Below are 19733 nucleotides of genomic sequence, written 5' to 3'. Positions count from 1 at the left end.
ACATGGGCATAAGCCATCTCATTTTAAAAGGAAACAATTGTATTAGGAAATTGACATTAAATTACGAGTAACATAGAATTAAAGGAAATATCAAACATGTATTCAAAATATTAAGAAAGGATGAATTCTGAGTAGCATGGATTTTGATTGCAGACCATGAAACAAACAAATGCTGCTTACAGGACATGATGAATAAATGGAGGATTTGGTAGAAAAATAATATATAAAATCTCCCCATATGCCAGGATATATATATATCTATCCCAGCTATCAGTTGTTATTGTTTTTTCATAGTGAATATGAATGTCTGGAAACAAGTTCATGATCAGCAATCTTTTCATTTGCAATTTTGGCTCTCTACTTCCTCAATGATTTAAAAGGAATAGAAAATAAATCCAAACTATATTATGGACTTGCAAACTCAAACTGGCATAATACCTAGCTGATCCAGAATCTACTGTAATTCTCCAAAGAAGAAAATCTTCATATTGACACAAAAAGTCAGCCTATAGAAGTGGCTGAGAAAGCTACTCAAATCCCTATTTTTATGTCTATGAAGATTCTCAGTCATCCAGGATATAGTTGTCCCAAAGGTGCTTTTTCAAAAGCCAACTGGACTTTGCTTTTCTTTAAAGAATTTTGCTTCTCATCCATTCTTCAGAATCTGAAGAAGCTTCTTAGATGAGAAGCAAAACGTCTTCAAAGAAAAGCAAAGTCCAATTGGCTTTTGAAAAAGCACCTTTGGGACAACCTATTTTTATGCCCACAGCACCTGTGTTACGTAGGCTTTACACAATAGTATACTATTAATTTTATGCATTTATTTATATCCCACTTTTTATTTTTATAAATAACTCAAGGTGGCAAATATAACTAATAGTCCTTCCACACAACAACAGCCCTCTGAAAAAGAAAGTCTGGCCCAAAGTCACCCAGTTGGCTTTCATGTCTAAGGCAGGACTAGAACTCCTGGTCATCCAGTATTGTTTTATTTGAACTGAATTTATTTGAATTTGAATTCAGATTGATTGAATATTCAGTTTTAGCCCTTGAAGCAGCTCATTTGAGTATTCCAAGTAGAAGTTATTTCTGAAAGTTCAGCTCACATTACCAAAAATGGTGCTGCAATAGATGTTCCAATCTCCTCTTAAATGAGTTAATAGAATATCCTGGACATGAATCGTTCTATTTTGTTCTTCCTGAAATACCTTTCAGATGCAAACTCTAGGCCCAGGGCATGATTGTTTTTGACTCTTCGAAGTGGGACAACCAGGCAGTTTTAATGGAGATCAATAGTCCTGGAATGTATCTCTATTTAGCTGTGACAACCTAATTAAAGGAAATCAGTGGATATCCCACCTTTAACTTCCAACCCAAAAGCAGATCTGAAAGGCATGTGGGATAAAGTACATGCAAAACAGTCTTAACCAAAAGTCAATCAACAACAAGAACAAAAATCTACCACTAACATCTATTATACTACTTTGGTGGCAGAAACAGCTCAGGTATCATCATCACTGTTGCGTCCTTGGCGGGAAAGCAGACACGAGAAGCAGCTGGAGTTCTCAGTTTCTTTTATTCAGCGTTCAGCTTACAGGAAGATGGCTTCAGCCTCGCCCAAACGCCTCGCAGCCTCTTATATAGGCAACTCCCGGGTAAATGGGTTACTTTTCCCGCGCCAGCACCCGCGCATGCGCACGGCGCTGGCGACAGCCTGTCTGGTCCCGGGCAGCTTTGCACCTGCCCGGGACTGCCTGCAAACGCCCGAGCCGTTTGCAAGGCTCGGGACATAACACCCCTTTCCCCCGGGCTAAAACTACTACCAACATACAACATTTATTTTATATGACATTTTGCTCCCCAGTGCTCCCACTGTTTACTGGCCTTTGCCTTGCCAGCAATGTTATGTAGTCTTCTAGGTACTTGGGAGATTTCTTTGCTCTCTGTGACCTTCTTAGCTCTGGATTACTGGCATAAGTCCCCTGACTGGAGGGAGGCGTGAGCCTTTTCTCTCTATTGTGCCCTGGTGTCTTCCAAGGACTGTGCCCCAATGCCTGGCCTGCTCGCTTGCCCACCGGGCTCGTCAGGCCAGGGCTTCTGTTGCTTTGTGACCTGGTTGACCTGCCTAGCTGTAGACCCTCGGGCCCCTTGAAGTGATAGCCGCTGCTGGGCGTCTCTGTAGGACCTCCTAGGTCAGTCCAAGACCTGTCAGGAGGCTGTCCATTCCCTGAACCCCATTCTGTGTTCGGGCTCGTGTGGGTTTCTGTACTTTCCCAAAACTCAGGTGTTCCCTGATTTGTGCTAGGGTTGTTGTAGTCGGGACTTGGTTCCTCGACTAGCTCTGTGTATGTTTGACCCCCTGTAGGATTTGGGGTAAGGTCAGGCCAACCTTGGGGATTGTGTGCCAGCTCTCTTGCGGGGAATGATTTGTTGGGATGCCCCCGGGTATCCTCCGTGACTGGAGTGCCGTGTGACGTGTGTGGAAAGTGAGTATGCCCCCGGGGTGACTCCCTGGCTGGAGTAGGCGTGGATGCCTGGTAGTTAGGTAAGCTCATGGAATTCTTGTTTGGAGCTCTCGCGGAACCCTGGGATGGGCCGTTTGTGGCTCCCTCAGTGGAGATGGGCAGCAGCTCGTGCCCTTCCCTTTGCTCCAAAGGGTCCCCCTCCCCCCCTGGAAAAGACCCAGGAGTCTCAGCAGAAAAGTCTCGCCTAGAGCGAAGTTGGTCGATGTGCCGACGTAGGACACGACCGTTGTCCAGGGCAACCTCGTAGGAGAGAGGACCTGTGATCCTGGACACAGAAGCGGGGACCCATGTATGACCAGGCCCGTAATTGCGAGCCCAAACCGGGGCACCCACAAGTAGTTGTCTAGGTGCCCTAGGATGTGAGGTAGATGAAGGCAGTCTGTCCGGATGCAACCGGTCAAGTCTAGTAGTAAGTTGGCGCCCCCAACGAAGTTCAGCTGGACTTCTCCCTGTAGAAGTGGACGGTGTGGTGCGATAAGAAAGGAGAAAGTCAGCCAACCTGTGATGCCAGTCCCCGTAGGTGAGTCTCTTCAAGGCGTCCTTTGCGATGCGCACCATGCGTTCAGCCATACCGTTGGTGGACGGGTGAAAAGGCGCAGACGTGGCATGACGAATCAGGTTTGCCTGTAAGAAAGCTTGGAATTCGGAGGAGGTGAATTGAGGGCCGTTGTCGGACACAATGACATCTGGCAGCCCGTGTGCAGCAAAAATCCCCCTCAGTACCTGAATAGTCTTTGCAGTGGTGGTGGATGAGACAGGCACAACCTCAAGCCATTTTGAATGGCTGTCAACAAGGACCAAGAAGAACTGGCCCTGAAAGGGCCCAGCGTAGTCAATGTGCACCCTAGACCATGGGGACTGTGTTTCCTCCCATCTATGCACAGGAGCTTGGGGCATCTCTGGGCGAGATCGTTGGCACAGGTGGCATGCGTGCACCTTAGCCTCAATATCTTTATCTAAAGCAGGCCACCACAAGTGGCTTCGTGCAAGAGCCTTCATACGGACAATGCCAGGATGACCCTCGTGGAGGGATTCTAAGACCCTAGTCCTCATTGAGGTGGGAATGACAACTCTGTTTCCCCAAAGCAGACAACCCTGAGAAAGGGACAGTTCGTTTCTTTTGGACCAGAAACTCTGAAACTCAGGACTAGGGCAGTGCTCAGGCCACCCGGACAGGACCCAGGAGTGGACACGTGAAAGTGTGTGATCTGTACCCGTTTCAGCGGTAACATCCCTGGCACTAAGAGGGAGCTCGGGCAAGGCTTGGATTGATAGAATGTTGACAGCTGGCGCGGGGTCAGCTTCTACTACTGGCAGAGGCAACCTACTGAGGCCATCAGCATGGCCCATTTCTTTCCCAGGCTTGTGGAGTAATGAAAAATCATATGCAGACAAAAAAATAGACCACCTAAGCATTCTAGGGGAAATGATGTGGGGAGTCTGCTTACGTGTGGTAAACAGTCCCAGCAGAGGCTTATGGTCAGTGAAGACCGTGAAATGCCTGCCATATAGAAAATCGTGGAATTTTTTAATTCCAGCAACAACAGCCAGAGCCTCCCTGTCTATCTGAGCGTAGTTGCGCTCGGCAGAAGACAGTGTTCTGGAGTAGTATGCAATAGGAACCTGAGTTCCATCAGACCTGAGGTGACTCAGGACAGCTCCAACCCCGTAGGGGGATGCATCACAAGCGATGCACACAGGAAGAGACTCGTTGAAATGTGCAAGAACACTGTTAGAAGTGAGCAAGGCCTTGACTTCTTTAAAGCAAGCCTCATGTGCTTGTGACCACAGCCACACAGCTTGTTTGTCTAGTAGCCTGTGAAGAGGCTCAGCTACACTAGCTTTATGTGGAAGAAAAGAATTGTAGAAATTCAGGAGGCCTAGGAAGGCCTGAAGTTCGGCCTTAGACTTTGGCCTGGGTGCTTGTAAAATAGCAGTTAGTTTGGATTCAGCAGGATGAATCCCAGCAGCATCAATTTTGAATCCCAGAAATTCAGTAGAAGGCACCCCGATCTTGCATTTGTCTTTTCTGAGCTTGAGGCCTGATTCCCTGAATCTTAACAGGACAGCCCTAAGTCTTTCAGCTAGAATGTGTGTGGAGTCTCCTGCAATCAAGACATCGTCAAAGTAGGGGCAGACCCCTGGTATACCTCGTAGTGTGTTTTCCATTACGCTTTGGAAAATCCCAGGAGCGACATTTACTCCAAACTGTAGCCTTTTTACTTTAAAGGCTCCCCTGTGGGTCACAATGGTCTGAGCTATGGCAGCATCATCATCAACAGGCAGCTGTTGATATGCTTGAGCTAGGTCAAGCTTTGCAAAAACACGCCCCCCCCTTGAGAGAGGCCAGGATGTGACTGACCACAGGAACAGGATAGGCATGTTGCTGCAATGCCTTATTGAGTGTGCATTTGTAATCAGCACAAATGCGAATGTCCCCATTTGCCTTTAGAGGCGTGACAATGGGGGTCTCCCACGGGCTGGAATCAACAGGTTCTAGGATTCCCTGTTGGATTAGTTTGTCTAGTTCAGTGTCAATCTTACTTTTTAAAGCAAAAGGGACCCTTCTTGCTTTAATCCTAATGGGAGTGACAGTGGGGTCTAGCTTTAAGGACACAGGTGGTCCTTTGAATGTGCCCAGCTGGGGGCTGAAAACATCTGCAAATTCTTTGCAGACTTCCTGTAGGTCGAGTGTTTGTAAGCTGTTGAGTCCTGTGACGTGTATCCCCAGGGCCTCAAACCAATCGAGTCCTATGAGACTCGTTCGTTCACCCCCTACTACTAATAAGTCTAGTGGACCTTCAAAACTCTTGTATTGCACGTTAAGGGTGGCCTCCCCCTTAACACACACTCTTGAGTTCTGAAAATCTGTTAATACAATATCAGAAGGCCTTAACTTGGCCTTAGACCCACTTCTGGAACAAATCTTCCTAAATGTATGCAATGAAATGATGGACAGGGCAGACCCTGTGTCTAGTTCCATAGATAATGGAACCCCTTGTAGCTTCACGTTGAGTGACAGCTTTTTCTTCATGGGCTTGTGTGTGCCTGTTCTACAGATGCTTCTTCGCGAAGCGCAAAACCCTACCCTATTCTGGCTGGGGAATCTGGTACCTTTCAGGCGTTCTTCTTGGGGTTGTGCCTTTCGTCGGCTCAGACACACAGCTGCAATGTGCCCTTGTTTGCCGCATGCCCGGCAGGTAGCGGAGCGGAACTTGCAGTCGGTTCTCCTGTGGCGACCTCCACAGCCGATGCACTTGAGCGGAGCCGAAGAGCTTCCCTTCTGGTTCTCTTCCTTCGCGGGGTGTAGACGGTCGACTTCCTCGTCCGGATCCTCCTCGGAGTTTCGTCGGACGTCTTCCTGGTGCACGGACGCACCCTCTGCACTGTTTCTGATCGGCCGCATGTTTTTGATGGCGCCGCCTGCTGCTTCTTCTGCGGTGACTTCCCTTAAGGCGTCTTGGAAGGATAATTCTTCCTTTGCGAAAAGTCTCTGTTGTAGCTCGCGATGCCTTAACCCGCACACGAATCGGTCCCTCAGTCGTTCCTCGAGGTCCTTGAACTCGCAGGGCTTGGCGGCCTTCCGTAGCGCGGCGATGTATTCCTTGGCTGTTTCACCGGACCGTTGATCCCTCTGCTCGAAGGTGTGGCGCCATGAGATAACGGACACCTTGGGGTGGAAGTGCTCTTTCATCAGCTTCTTCAGGTCTGCGTAGCTTACAGACTCTACTGGAACAGGTGCTGCAAGATTTTCTGCGATTTCGAAGGCGTCTTGGCCGCAAACGCAAAGCAGGGTGGCGGCCTTCAAGCTATCTTCCCTCACTTGGTTTGCCTTGAAGTAGTTCTCCATTCTGGATACGTAGGACTCCCACCGCTCTGGATGTGAGACGTCGAATTCCGAAAGCCTTCCGATTTTCGCCATCTTCGGATCTTCAGGAGACGGGTCTATCAGCCAGCCTACCCCCGAATGCGCACCGGATTGGCGGGCAGCTGCCGAGTCGACGCCGTTCCTCTTCCGCCGCTCAGGACTCCTTGGGTAAGCTTACACTTCTTCCTTTCCAGGTAGTGCAAGGCATCCCATCCTCGTCGCCAGTGTTGCGTCCTTGGCGGGAAAGCAGACATGAGAAGCAGCTGGAGTTCTCAGTTTCTTTTATTCAGCGTTCAGCTTACAGGAAGATGGCTTCAGCCTCGCCCAAACGCCTCGCAGCCTCTTATATAGGCAACTCCCGGGTAAATGGGTTACTTTTCCCGCGCCAGCACCCGCGCATGCGCACGGCGCTGGCGACAGCCTGTCTGGTCCCGGGCAGCTTTGCACCTGCCCGGGACTGCCTGCAAACGCCCGAGCCGTTTGCAAAGGCTCGGGACATAACAATCACCATCCAGTCTTTCTTCCCACATCTAATTGTTTTTTATATATCTTTGGGCACTGAACTCCATTTCAGATTTGGAACAAATATATATTTATTTGTTTACTGTATATATTTGTTCCAAATCTGAGATGTAAATGGAGTTCAATGCCCAAAGGTATTTGAAAGCAATTATAAATTGTGACAACATAACTGAGATAGAATCAGCTTGGCATGCAGTGATTCAGGAACTTCCAAATTTGAAAATCAATTGCTTAATTTACCCTTTCCAATTTGGTAAATTCTCCTTTACCATGAGAAGGACAACAGTAGGATTTACATTAAAAGAAGTAGCAACACATTTGATTTTAATAACTTTATTTTTGCTGTTAGTAAATTACTTCTTCTCTTCCAAGGTTGGCATGTTAAAGTCCTCAGTGTCACCTACCACTCTTCTATACCCAAAAAGCTGCAATATGCATGTCTGTTGACTCATTTGCATAAAAATATAACCCACTACAGAAAAGGATGGATTCCTGGAAACAGTACTTTGGCCCCAATTTTTAATCATCTTGCTTGATGAAAACATTCTGGAAAGTCCAAAGGCTGCATCATTTTGTATTTGTTTGACCTTAGAGGGCTACTCCCTCTATATGGATTTTTGTATTTTGTTTTTCCCCTCATAGCTAACATAATGTTTGCTTTTAGTAATAATGATGTTTTAGCTCCATAGCTGAATTACAGAACATTGCACAACATTATTGGTTTGACACCAAAGGCAGCCTTCATTTGTAGCTTTCATCTCATCCCACAGCACAGCATTTGGGCATGTAAATTTTGTGAAAGTTCTTACTCAAATTAATGCCAACATTATGTGATCAACTGCAATGCCACTTGCTAGATGAATCAAATCTATCTTAGGGACTCCCTTCAGAATCATCCTCAGTATAATAAGAAAATAATGCATTCACCTCACTTATACTCAAAATATTTTTAGATTAATATGCCTGTCATAATTTTTGACTACAAGCTGGTGGAATACAATAATTAATGAATAAGTTAGTTGCTTTTAATGTTCCATGGTTTGGTGATATAGAGCTTGCACCTTCTCAGACTTTTTTAGAGTTATGCTCAGATGAGCAAGCCCCTGATATATTGCTTCTTTGGTAAGAGTATAATAGCCAAAGAACAATTACTTACTATATGTGGATGGCATTTTATCAATGGAATTTCCATTAAGTTAGTCCTCTATCTTGTTAATATTGTAGTCTTTTTTCCTAGACCTTGACATCATTATATTGTGTCACTGAAGCAAGAAAATCAGTGAACTTTTAAGGTGACTATTTGTTTCTAAGTTCTGTTTCTTTAGCATAGGAAACTGATTTTTAATCACAATCTGTGGTTAAATGTTCTAAAAGGCTGCAGAGAAAATCACATGGCTTTATGAAGACCATGAAGATCAATGACTATATATTTATAAATGGCTCATGAATATGTGCTTGTCCATTACTAACTTTGTCATACATCCAAAGACAGCTATCCAATTTCTAGATTATGACCAGGTGGAATATTTTTGGCTGCTCAAAACTTATTTGTTTTGAGAGTAGCTAAAGAGTAGTAGGGACGCATTGAGTGGTGCTAGATTCCATTTGCATTTTTGGGAATGTCTGTTTTAATTTCAAAAGTTTAGCATTTAGAATTTGCATTTTTCAGAACAACAAGAACTGTGTCTTCAGTTCTCTGCAATCATCCAAGGTTTGTACATACTACATGCAGCTTGAAAAGCACTTTTTTTCCATCTATGATTTAGGCAGAAAGATATCTGCTTTGAAGATAACGACATTTATACTTCTTATTATGTCACATTATGAAAAGTATTAAATATTGAGTTTCCTCATCTCCATTAGCTGCTCTCACATGCTCTGCCTGGCTTTGTGTTTGCTAATTCTTAATCATGAGAAGTTTTCAAGGATGTTTTAGCCCGTCATTGCTTTATCTTATAACAGAATGACAAAGTTGGAAGGGACCTTGGAGGTCTTCTAGTCCAGGGGTCTCAAACTTATGGTCCGTGACCCGGTACTGAGCTGTGGCCTATTGGCCATTGGGCTGTGGGAATAGCTGGTGAGGCCCCCCACTTGCGGTAGCATTGCTGCAAAGGTGCTAGTGGCCCTGTTTGCTCATGCAGGGGGGTGTTAGCCCTGCCACCAGGCTCACACAGGCGCTAATGGCCCATTTGTGCATGTGCATATGTGCCAGCAGCCCATTGGCACTGGTGCCAGTGGCCTGATTGCACATATGTGTGGGTGTGTGTGCTGCTTGCACATGCACCCTGCTCTTTCCGTTCCTTCTGGGCCACCAAGCTGGAAAGGTTGGGGAGCTCTGTTCTAGTCCAACCCTCTGTACAAGCAGGAGACCCTATACCATTCTAGATAAATGGATGTTTTCTTAAAAATTTCCAGTGATGGAGCACCCACAATTTCTCATTAGTTCTAGATTGCTTCTCTCCTCGATTAATTTCCCTCCATTGTTTCTTGTCTTCCTTTCTGGTACTTGGGAAAATAGGTCGACCCCCTCTTCTTTGTGGCAGCCCCTTAAATATTGGAAGACTGCTATCATGTCACCCCTCGTTCTTCCTTTCACTAGACTAGACGTAACAAATTCCTGCAAGCGTATTTCATATGTTTTAGCCTCCAGCCCACTAATCATCTTTGTTGTTCTTCTCTCCACTCTTTCTAAAGACCCAACATCTTTTTTGAATCATGACAACCAAAACTGGATCCATTATTCTAAGTGTCGTCTTACTGAGGCATTATAAAATGGTAAGACCAAATCTTTCCACATTATAGGCCATGTAAAGCTATCCTCTTCAATATTTTCAGGCAAATTCCAACCACATCCCAAGCCCACATCCCAGATATTTCTAAGGAAAACCAAGTTACCTAGTAGTACTTTCTACCATTCAAAGTACCAAGTACTTAACTATATGAATAAGCACATGCTTAAATTTCTCCCACTGAATTAACCCTGAATTCATATTTCTTGCTTAGCCATGTTAGTTGAAAACTAAATAGCTGCATAAACACAACAAGATAAGTTGAATCTGTTACATTTTTGTGGCTTATTGTTGAAATATGCTGTTCAATATGTATGGTATGAATCTATGAGTGCTAATAAAACAGGAGAAAGAATAGTCATGATCCATTCATCCTTAAACATTTAATATTATTGATTATTTAGGTTTCATTTTTCTTTTAAAGTCAAAGCACATAATAGCAATTCTATAGAATTTGTCATGCCTTGTGAGAATCTGTTATTGCTCTGCGAGGCAAATAAACACCCTGAATGATTCTGTTTAATTCCTAGAAAATTACAAGGTTCAGGTTTACCAACAAATTGATGGCAAGCTTTTATATTTTTATGCAATTCCAAGGATAATCTTCCTTTAAGATATTTTCTTGAACCTTGAACCAAAGTTTCAATCACAACAGCCTAATTATTTGAACATAATTCATGATTTTACTATATGGAAAATTTCATGGTAATAGTAGCCTTTGAGCAAAGAAGTCACACATTAGCAAAACAATTAGTCTTTTGTCAGTTTCCAAGGTCAGTGTTATATGGCCTATTTTAATGGCTGTCTTTTGTCCATCAATATTTATTTTCAGAATAGATGGGGTTTATCAGATACACACACTCTCTCTCTCCCTTCCTCCCTCTTTCTCTCTTTTAAATGATCTAACAGATAAACACATTTTCCCCTAATTATTCAGATATAAAAATCGTTTGACAGGTTCCATCCCATTTATTTAGGCATTTGCTGTGTCTGTATATTATGTCAATCTATGCTATTTTGTTCAGGAAATGTTTAATACTCATCAAACCAAATGAACTTTTTTTTTATTCTACAGCATTGTATCAGATATGAGCCATTTTGATTATAGTAGACATTTTTAATTACCTCCCCTCACCTCTCCCCAAAAAAATAAAAAAGAAAAAGGCTGTTCTACTATCTGTTCTGCACCATAGAATATAACCTATTATAGCCAATATACGGTATATAATATAGCCAATATAACCAATAAAACAACACATATTAGACCGGATGAAATTACTGGTACAGAACTATTCCAAACCATATTCCAAAACAATTCCAAACCTTATAAAGAGTTGAAAAGATTTAAATGTGTTACTAACAAAATTACTTTCCCAGTTGCCCTCGCCAGTTAGATGTTAAGTGATATTGTTCTACTTTGCAGGCTATGTTGTGAATAAGATGTCCAAGCTTCATGCTAAATGTTTGTACTACCCAGCACTAGAATTAAACAGAATATCATAAGCCATAAATTAGACATGAACTGTGGAGTAACAAGTTACTGCTTTCCAAAAAGGCAGTTCAAAGCAAAGAGAGGGAAACAGAAAGAAATGCATTTTTTTTCTTGCTCTTCATCCAGCTATAAAAATTTGCAACCTTAGACCCACCCAGGCATTGATACATTGCAACAATTTTTCTCAGTTCAAAAGAAGAGTATTTTTCAGATATATCTATTCAGCACTACAGTACAGGGTTTTGTGATTAAGAAGGTGGAACTGGGAAGGGAGTTTGCAAGCCATTAATTTAATTTCTCTTTTGTGTGGAATAGAGATAAGGATATTTTTGTTATGACAGAATGTATGGCAGTTCAGGGTTAAAGCAATGATTTAATTATATGCTTCACTCTTTGTTTTTGGCTTTAGGCAGAACTTTAGATAATTATGGATTACCTTCAAACTGCTTTGGGAATAGGAATAGAAACAGTTGAAGAAAAGTGCTCAATTGCTGTGAATGAACTGATGAATAGAAACTATGACTTTGTACAGATTATATGCCAATTGTACAGATGACACGCAACTGTAACTGGAAGTATTATATTTATGGATTCCATCCTATTTATTCAGTACTAATTTACTAAAATGCTATCTGTTACCTCTTTTAACTTATTCTCCCCCAAACATCTATGAAACTCAGCTGGAAAGGTCCTTAAAAAGATTTATTTTTAAATACAACTCTGAAATGTGCCAGTCTGGCAAAGTAGATTAATCAATAGCTCCTAAAGAAAGTTTCTGCTGACTGTTTAAGCCAGTGGTTCTCAAATAGTGGGGCGGCCCCCCAGGGGGGGCGCGAGGCTCCGTAAAGGGGGGCTCGTTTGACCTCGGCAAATACTGTCATATTGGACGCACGTGACACACGCAAAGGACCCGATTGGATAGACAGTCATGCGGGGGGGAGCGAAATGTTTTCTTCTTCCTAGGGGGGCATGACAGAAAATAATTGAGAACCACTGGTTTAAGCGCAGTGTTTCTCAACCTTGACAATTTTAAGGCATGTGGACTTCAACTCCCAGAATTCCACAGCCAGCAATGCTGGCTGTGGAATTCTGGGAGTTGAAGTCCACATGCCTTAAAATTGTCAAGGTTGAGAAACACTGGTTTAAGGCAAAAGGGAAGGCCATCCCATGTGAGGAGGAACTGACACTGCTGGGATCAAACTAACTGCTATTTATCATCTCACAGAAGTCTGTGCCTCATGCTTGAATCCTTCCCTTCTCCAAGAAGGTACCTCAATTTATTCTGCTCTTTCTTCACACAAGAAGGAGTGAAACTTTAGGGGGGGGTTTGGGGAAAAGATTGTTGTTTGCCTCTTTGAAGGTAATTTAGGCTGCTGGTAATCAGATATTGGTGTATTTTCATTTCATTGTCATTCATGAAATGACATATAGCATGCTCATTTCTGCTCATACAGCATGCTCATTTATGCTCATGCATCTTCTAATCAACATTCCCTTTATGCTGGAAATATAGAAATAAAGGCAATCCTGTTGCCCAGTATTTAGTTGCTACCCCTTATCTGAATATTCACCAAAACCTGACTTTCTGATTTCAAATACATGCTCATTTGCTATGGAAATCAGGAATTTATTCAAAATGAAGGACAAATGTCTATGGAGTTTCTCAAAAATCCAGGTCATGGTTGTCCCAAAGGTGCTTTCCGGACGGCTTCTCCAATCTCTAGTGATGAAGCACCCACAATTTCTGAAGGCAAGCCGTTACACTGGTTAATTGTTCTCACTGTCAGGAAATGTTTCCTTAGTTCTAGGTTGCTTTCTCCTTGATTAGTTTCTATCCATTGTTTCTTGTCTTGCCTTCTGGTGCTTTGGAACCAGAAATGCAGAAGGCACATTTCCAACATAGCAGAAATTATCCAGCTGACATGGATAAAAAGAATTGGAAATGTGGAAGTTTAAGAGCAAGTATGATGCTGTGGCTTGAGTATATGCAAAATCATGACAGTAAGAATCAGGCAGATAGATGCGTGAGTTTGGAAAAGAGACAGGTAACAAAAACTCAATTCTTGTCTTTTCTATTTTGCAAAAGGAAGCAGTACAGTATGGACACAATAAATCCCATTGTTTATGGCACATGGTGTTAGCATCTAAAACTAGGAAGCCATTTCCACCAGTTTAGAGGAAAGTCCAGGCACTGCACTAAGATCATCTCCTAAGTATTATCTAAGACATTCCAGTTATAGAGGTCACAGTATGATTTACAATATTTTCTTTATCATTGTAAAGAAATGAAGGGGGTATAACCTGTAACCTTGTTTTGTTCAGGTCCTTCTGAGTTCCTTTGGCAATGAGCCCAATGATTACTATACTTGTACATGCCGATAAAAATATACTTTGCTTCAACTTTCTCCAATCACTTTGGATGCTTATTAAAGTGAGCATTTTTCCCCATGACAACTTGTTTACCTTGCTCTTTTTCTCAGTAAGTGGCTATAATTCTAAATAAAGCAGTGCACATCAGCTCTGATTATGTATTACTTTTAAAGAAAATTTAAAATTTAAAGGACTTATATGAGTCATATCATGGCTGGATGGATGCAAGAGGCTTGGAAAGCAGCCAGGAAGACACATTCTTCTTACTCTATCACACTGCAATCCCAAGAAGTGGACTAAAATACAAATACAAGCAGGTGTATACAATTTACACTGCCTCAAATATATCTAATATAGATGCCCAAATTGAAGTGTGACATCTTTTTTTTCTAAACCTTTGTGAATTATAGCACAGTGGCTAAGACTCTGGGCTTGTCAGCTGGAAAGCCAGCAGTCCAGATTTGAGACCCGAGCTTCACATGATGGGATGAGTCCCCATCTTTACCCCAGCTCCTGCCAACCTAGAATTCAAAAGCATGCAAATGCAAGTAGATAAATAGGTACCACTTCAGTGGGAAAGTAACAACCTTCCATGATGTAATGCTGGCGACATGACCACGGTAATGTCTTTGGACAGCACTGGCTCAATGGCCTTGAAACTGAGATGAGCACCACCACCCCTATAGTTGGCAATGACTAGAAGAGTAACCCACAGGGTCTCCTTTACCTTTACTCTGCTGAATTATATTGAAATGTCTGATTGTTAGATGTATAACCTATGGATCTCATAGAATTCACATAAACCAAAATGATTTTGGGGATCACTGGCACATAACAAGCCAAATAAAATCACTCCTAAAATCCTGTATGTAATTGCTCTATATACAGGGGTAAAGTAAGTGAGACTCAGCTCTGCATTCTTCCATCTATTCAAATTAAAGCTTCTAAGGGAAATTGAATTGGCTAACATATTAAAGATCATTGTGACTGTCAACACTCATATTTGAATTAAATGACTTTATACAGTGCAAATTAGTTGCAGATTGAAAAGATAATGAACCACTATTTTTTTCCTTTTTTTTTTTTTTGAAATGCTGATATTTTTTTTAGTTCCTTTGAAGCTGATGAGTATTGGCTTTCCAAGGTATACAGATGGCATGTTCGGTAAATCAGAAAATAGTTTAGCATGAATAGTGGCTCCTTTCAATTTGTGGTGTCAAAAATTTGCACACTTCAGTTGATGGGGATGACTAAGCAGCTTCATGTGGTACAAAAGAAAATATGTAATTAAGAGTATGAAAGAAGAATAATTTTGGTTACTGGGCAAACCATTTCATTGTTTTAACACAAAGATAACTAGAAATCACTACTCTGCATAGAGCATTGAAAATTAATTGTATAAAGAAGCATCACCAGCTTGATTCTAATCAGCCATTAATGTTCATCTCCCAACCACCACTTTGATAGTTAATCTTGGACAAAAGAAAGGGGTAGAAAAAAAACCAGAGAACCATCAGACATACAGTAGTATCCAGCAGGAAAGAGGCACCAGTCTCTGTTCTTCATTATTTTAAAAAAAAATCTAGCAATCAAATCTAATCCAGATAATAATCAACAAGCTTTAAGGAACAAATATAATTTTGAGTTGTAAACCAAAAAGCTGAGAAGCAGAGAAATGGTGGGTTACAAGAGGTTGGTGCCTGATTCTGATTCAATAGATGGCTTAACAGGACTTTTATAAGTGGGAGATGAGTCTGAATGTTAAATATTTGATAAAATCAACGACCATATAACTACTTCTCTGTAGCAATCATTATCTGCAATGACTATTATACAAAGTTGAACTCACCTTTGCCTCTTATGTCTCATGGTTCATTTTTCTTGGTCCTGAGAAGGGGCCACTGCTCCAGGGACATGATGTAGGCATAATGATTAAGCATGATGTTATCACTACAGAAACATGAGAATGCTATCTTTAGAATAAGATTCTTGTCTAGTAGGAATATTATGATTATGTTACAGTAGTTTGTTGGTAGAAATTGTTGGACTAACATGATTTGGCTGCATGAATGATGACATCTGACGTTGACTAGGAGTCATGCCAATCATAACAAAAGTGTGGGAAGGAAGACTTAGATGGCACAGACACATTGTATGTGGTAAAGAAGACATTGGTGGTAAGAACAGCTATGCATCTTGACCCTGATGTCCAGCAACCCCATGGCAGACCCAAGAAAAGGTGGATGGATTGCATCAAGGACGACATGAAATACACGTCCCCAAAACACGCTGGATTGGCCCAAATGGAGACAGCTTTGCCAAAAAGTGGACCCTGCCATAAAAAAGGACTAACACTAGGAACAAGAAGTTTGTTGGTAGAAATCTCTTCATATTAGGTTAAAATAAGGCATATAGTTAGGTAGCCTTAGGGGTTCTATGAAAAATTTAGTAAAAAGGTTAGATTTAGTATGAATTTTTAAGAGTTAATTATAGTTTTACGTGTATGTTATTGTAAACATAGCTTGTCAGTGTAACATTTATAGTAAATATTTCTGTTTCTGTTACAGTTAAGGTTGGATTCCCTTGATGACTTGTTGAATTTAGCATAATATGCCTTTCTTTAACTAGATTTATGTTGCAGTGAGGACTGTGTTCTTGGGTACCTTGAAGTTAAAGTTGAAATGTATTATTCCTGTTATCTTTAGAGTGAGTTAACATGCATAGAAATACTCTGATAGATGTTGAGGAAAGAATGTGTCTTTAGGTAATGTTTAGGATATTTATTTCTATTGGCATTCCAGGAAAATTATGACTAAAGGTAGGCCATAATTCTGAAAATCGGTATAATTAATTATAATACCAGTTTTAATGGGTAGGAGTAATCTTAGGATTGGGATTGTGTCTCTGGGTAATGCTTAATTAATGTTATCCTAACATTTCAGTGAAACAATAGTGAACACTGAGTCTTTCTATGCTATATTGTGAAATTTATTGTGAGTGTTCGTTTCAGGGTGAATTGTTGTGTTTAACAGTAGTCTTAAATTTATGCTACTGTGGGGATTTGCTTTCTGGGGTAACCTTGAGCATATATATTTCTATTGTTGTAAGGATAAGTTGGAAATGGGGTTAGGGTTCATTGAGTTCTATTGTGAAATTTATTGTGAGTGTCAGCTTTAGATCAAGCAAAAGACACTTGGGAAAACCTCTCAGATTTATGTATGAAAAGATCCACAGTCCCCAAAGTGCATCTTTTCAGAAAGCTATGCAACAGATATCTATAAGAATGGGAAAAGCTAAATCTAAACCACACTAAAGCTCTTTTTCACAAGCAATTAGACCATCAATTTCATGGAAGCCTAATCTTAATATTTAACTTTACTGCAACTAATGTAGAAATACAGTAGATACTATTAAATACTAATAAACCAATAAAGAATACCTTAAAACTAATCCTGTTTAATTTTCAGAACAGAACTAAAGAAATCAGGATAGATAGATAGATAGATAGATAGATAGATAGATAGATAGATAGATAGATAGATAGATAGATATAGTTCAAAATTACTGTATATAGCGGCCCATATCACCAAAGGTGACTCTGAGCAGGATGTAAGAAATGCACACAAAAAAACCCAAGGATACATAAAAAAAAGATCTATTTGACAATGCTATAAATTTCACAATATAACCAACTCATACTAAATCTTCTCCTTTTATTTCAGTCTGTAAACAAAAGTTAGGATTAGCTTAGGATGTATTTCTATGTTTAGTAGAACACTTTCCTATCAGCCTTGGAGGTGTGTACTTCCCATGTTAAGACTGAGTAGATGTATTTCTAAAAGAGCTAGGTGAAGCTATGGTTAGGGATAGGGTTGGCTTCCTGGTACGTTTTTAAGAATCAGTGGATATTTTTCTTGGGGTTTAACCAAAGAAAAGTACCCACTGCAGTATTCCAAGTATGGTCTTACTTGCTTACAGTATTAACATTCAAAAGGAAGACATTTATTTAATAACAATAACAATAAGTATAACAACAACAACAACAATTATAATAATAATGTTGGAAGGGACCTTGGAGGTCATCTAGTCCAACCCCTACACTATTTCAGACAAACAGCCACCCAGTCTCTTCTTAAAAGCTTCCAGTGTTGGAGCATCCATACCTTCGGGAGGCAGGTTGTTCCACTGATTAATTGTTCTAACTGTCAGGAAGTTTCTCCTTAGTTCTATGTTGTTTCTCTCCTTGCTTAGTTTCCACCCGTTGCTTCTTGTCCTGCCTTCAGGTGCTTTAGAGAATAGCTTGACTCCCTCTTCTTTGTGGCAGCCCCTGAGATATTGGAACACTGCTATCATGTCCCCCATCATTCTTCTCTTCATTAAACTAGACATACCTAATTCTAGCAACCGTTCCTTATATATTTTAGCCTCCAGTCTCCTAAACATCTTTGTTGCTCTTCTCTGTACTCTGTACTCTTTCTAGAGTATCAACATCTTTTTTACATCGTGGTGACCAGAACTGGATGCAGTATTCCAAATATGGTCTTGTAAAGTGATGAAAGAAGACAGTCAGCCATTTTACCCACATTGGAAAATTTATCAAATAAACTTGTTCAACTTAGTACCTAAGATAAACATCTTCTATTTAAAGACTCTCTTGCAAATAACATCAGATTTCAAATATTTCAGATGACTTAAAACTTTCAGATGCTTCTTTGATTCTTTTACCTTTTTCAGATTAGGGGTAAGCTTCTTTAAATATATTATATTGGCCCAGAAAAGTATGCAGCCTTTTTGAGCTACTCAGCCACAAGACTTTTAGATTAGGCAGAGGAAAAGTTCATAGGGATAATTGTGGAAGCAGCTTTAGACTGTACAGCACCCCAAACTAATAATCAAAAAAGGAGATGTTGTGAACTTCCTTTTCTTATACTATCACATGCTGAAAGAAGGAGTAGTTACCACAAAAAAGAGTCAGACTATTGTCATCTTTACTTGATTCCCTGAGATATCTCACATGCAGAGTCTCTTCTTAGAAAGCTGTCTTAAAGCTTTATGAGAAAAAATATATTTTTAAAAAATATCCACTACTGTGAAATAACTTATTTAATTGACCCATGAAACTGAGACTTGGTTAAACAGCTGATTCTGTAAGAAAAATTTATTCTGAGTGTGCTGTAGCAAGCAGAGGCATTCTGGGAATAAATTAAGAGCCTATAGCTAGGGGATGATGGGTAGCTTCATTAATGAAGTGTGAACAGCAGCTAATGAACAGATATCTTAGTAGTTCTGTGTAAGATTGATCAAAGCACAAAAAAGGTTGGTTTTAATTTACTGGCAACCCATGGATTTCTAAAAAAGAAAAAAAATCTTAGTAATATGGAGGATGGTTGAAATAAATGTAACATTAGATCACTTCTGGTAAAAGCAATCTTAAATTGCCTTGCCCAGCAAAAAGATTGACTAGTGCATTTCAAATGTTAAGGGTATCATGTTCACAAATAGGCTCATGTGAGTGTTTCAAAGGTGATCTGTGAGTGTGTGTGTATATATCTGTGTGTATACTATTGTTGAGAGAAAAATCTTCATCAGGATCCAGCCCAAGCTGGGAATAATCAAAATGGAGATTACTTTAGAAAGAAGGTTGCAGTTTATTGAAGAGGAGACCCAGACAGAAAGATGGCTCTGGAAGAACTGACCACATGGAACAGAGTGGGGCTCTTGAGGTTGTTTCCTGTTCCTGTTTGAGGCTTTATATTTCCTGTGTCATGTACTTTGACCTGAGTCTGAGTATGCCCTTTTGGTATTGGTGGGTTAATCCTATTATGTCTCTTATCCTTAGAATTTGGGTGGGGTTATGTAGATTTTAGGTGTCTTTTTCTTCCTAATTTCTAGCTTCCTGGCTCCAACCTTCCTGAATGGATTATTGAATTTGCATTTTTAAAAGCTGGCCTCTGCCTATATTGCATTTCTTACACAAGTGTTACTAATGCTTATGAAATGTGATTGACAAGATAACCAGTACAATATTGGGGTTTTTAAAACTTTGATATGTGTACCCAATCTGTACTTATTTTTGTGCCTTACTTGTAATGTTGTTCATATACCACCAGTCTTTTTTATAAACATTTATAGATCCATTTTATCTTTCAATTGGCAGCTCTGCTTAT

At 40.7% G+C, this 19733-nt stretch overlaps 1 protein-coding gene across 1 annotated transcript in view; it reads right to left on the bottom strand.

Moving 5' to 3' along the window:
* Positions 1-2720: 2720 nt before the first annotated feature.
* LOC120298811 (uncharacterized protein K02A2.6-like) overlaps positions 2721-19733 on the bottom strand; it is a gene marked incomplete at its 3' end in the record, with an annotated part of 160410 nt that continues 143397 nt past the window's right edge. The window contains exons 2-3 of the mRNA XM_039322884.1: positions 3127-3614; positions 2721-3024 (exon numbers count right to left, since the gene is read on the bottom strand). Coding sequence (XP_039178818.1) covers positions 2721-3024; positions 3127-3614 — 792 coding nt within the window. The remainder of the gene's footprint in view (positions 3025-3126; positions 3615-19733) is intronic.

This window comes from Crotalus tigris, unplaced genomic scaffold (assembly GCF_016545835.1).
Source record: "Crotalus tigris isolate CLP2741 ecotype Arizona unplaced genomic scaffold, ASM1654583v1 scf7180000024151.2778019, whole genome shotgun sequence".
Lineage (NCBI taxonomy): Eukaryota > Metazoa > Chordata > Lepidosauria > Squamata > Viperidae > Crotalus > Crotalus tigris.
Note: the sequence above shows the minus strand (reverse complement) of the source record. Positions and strands in the feature narration are given on the sequence as shown.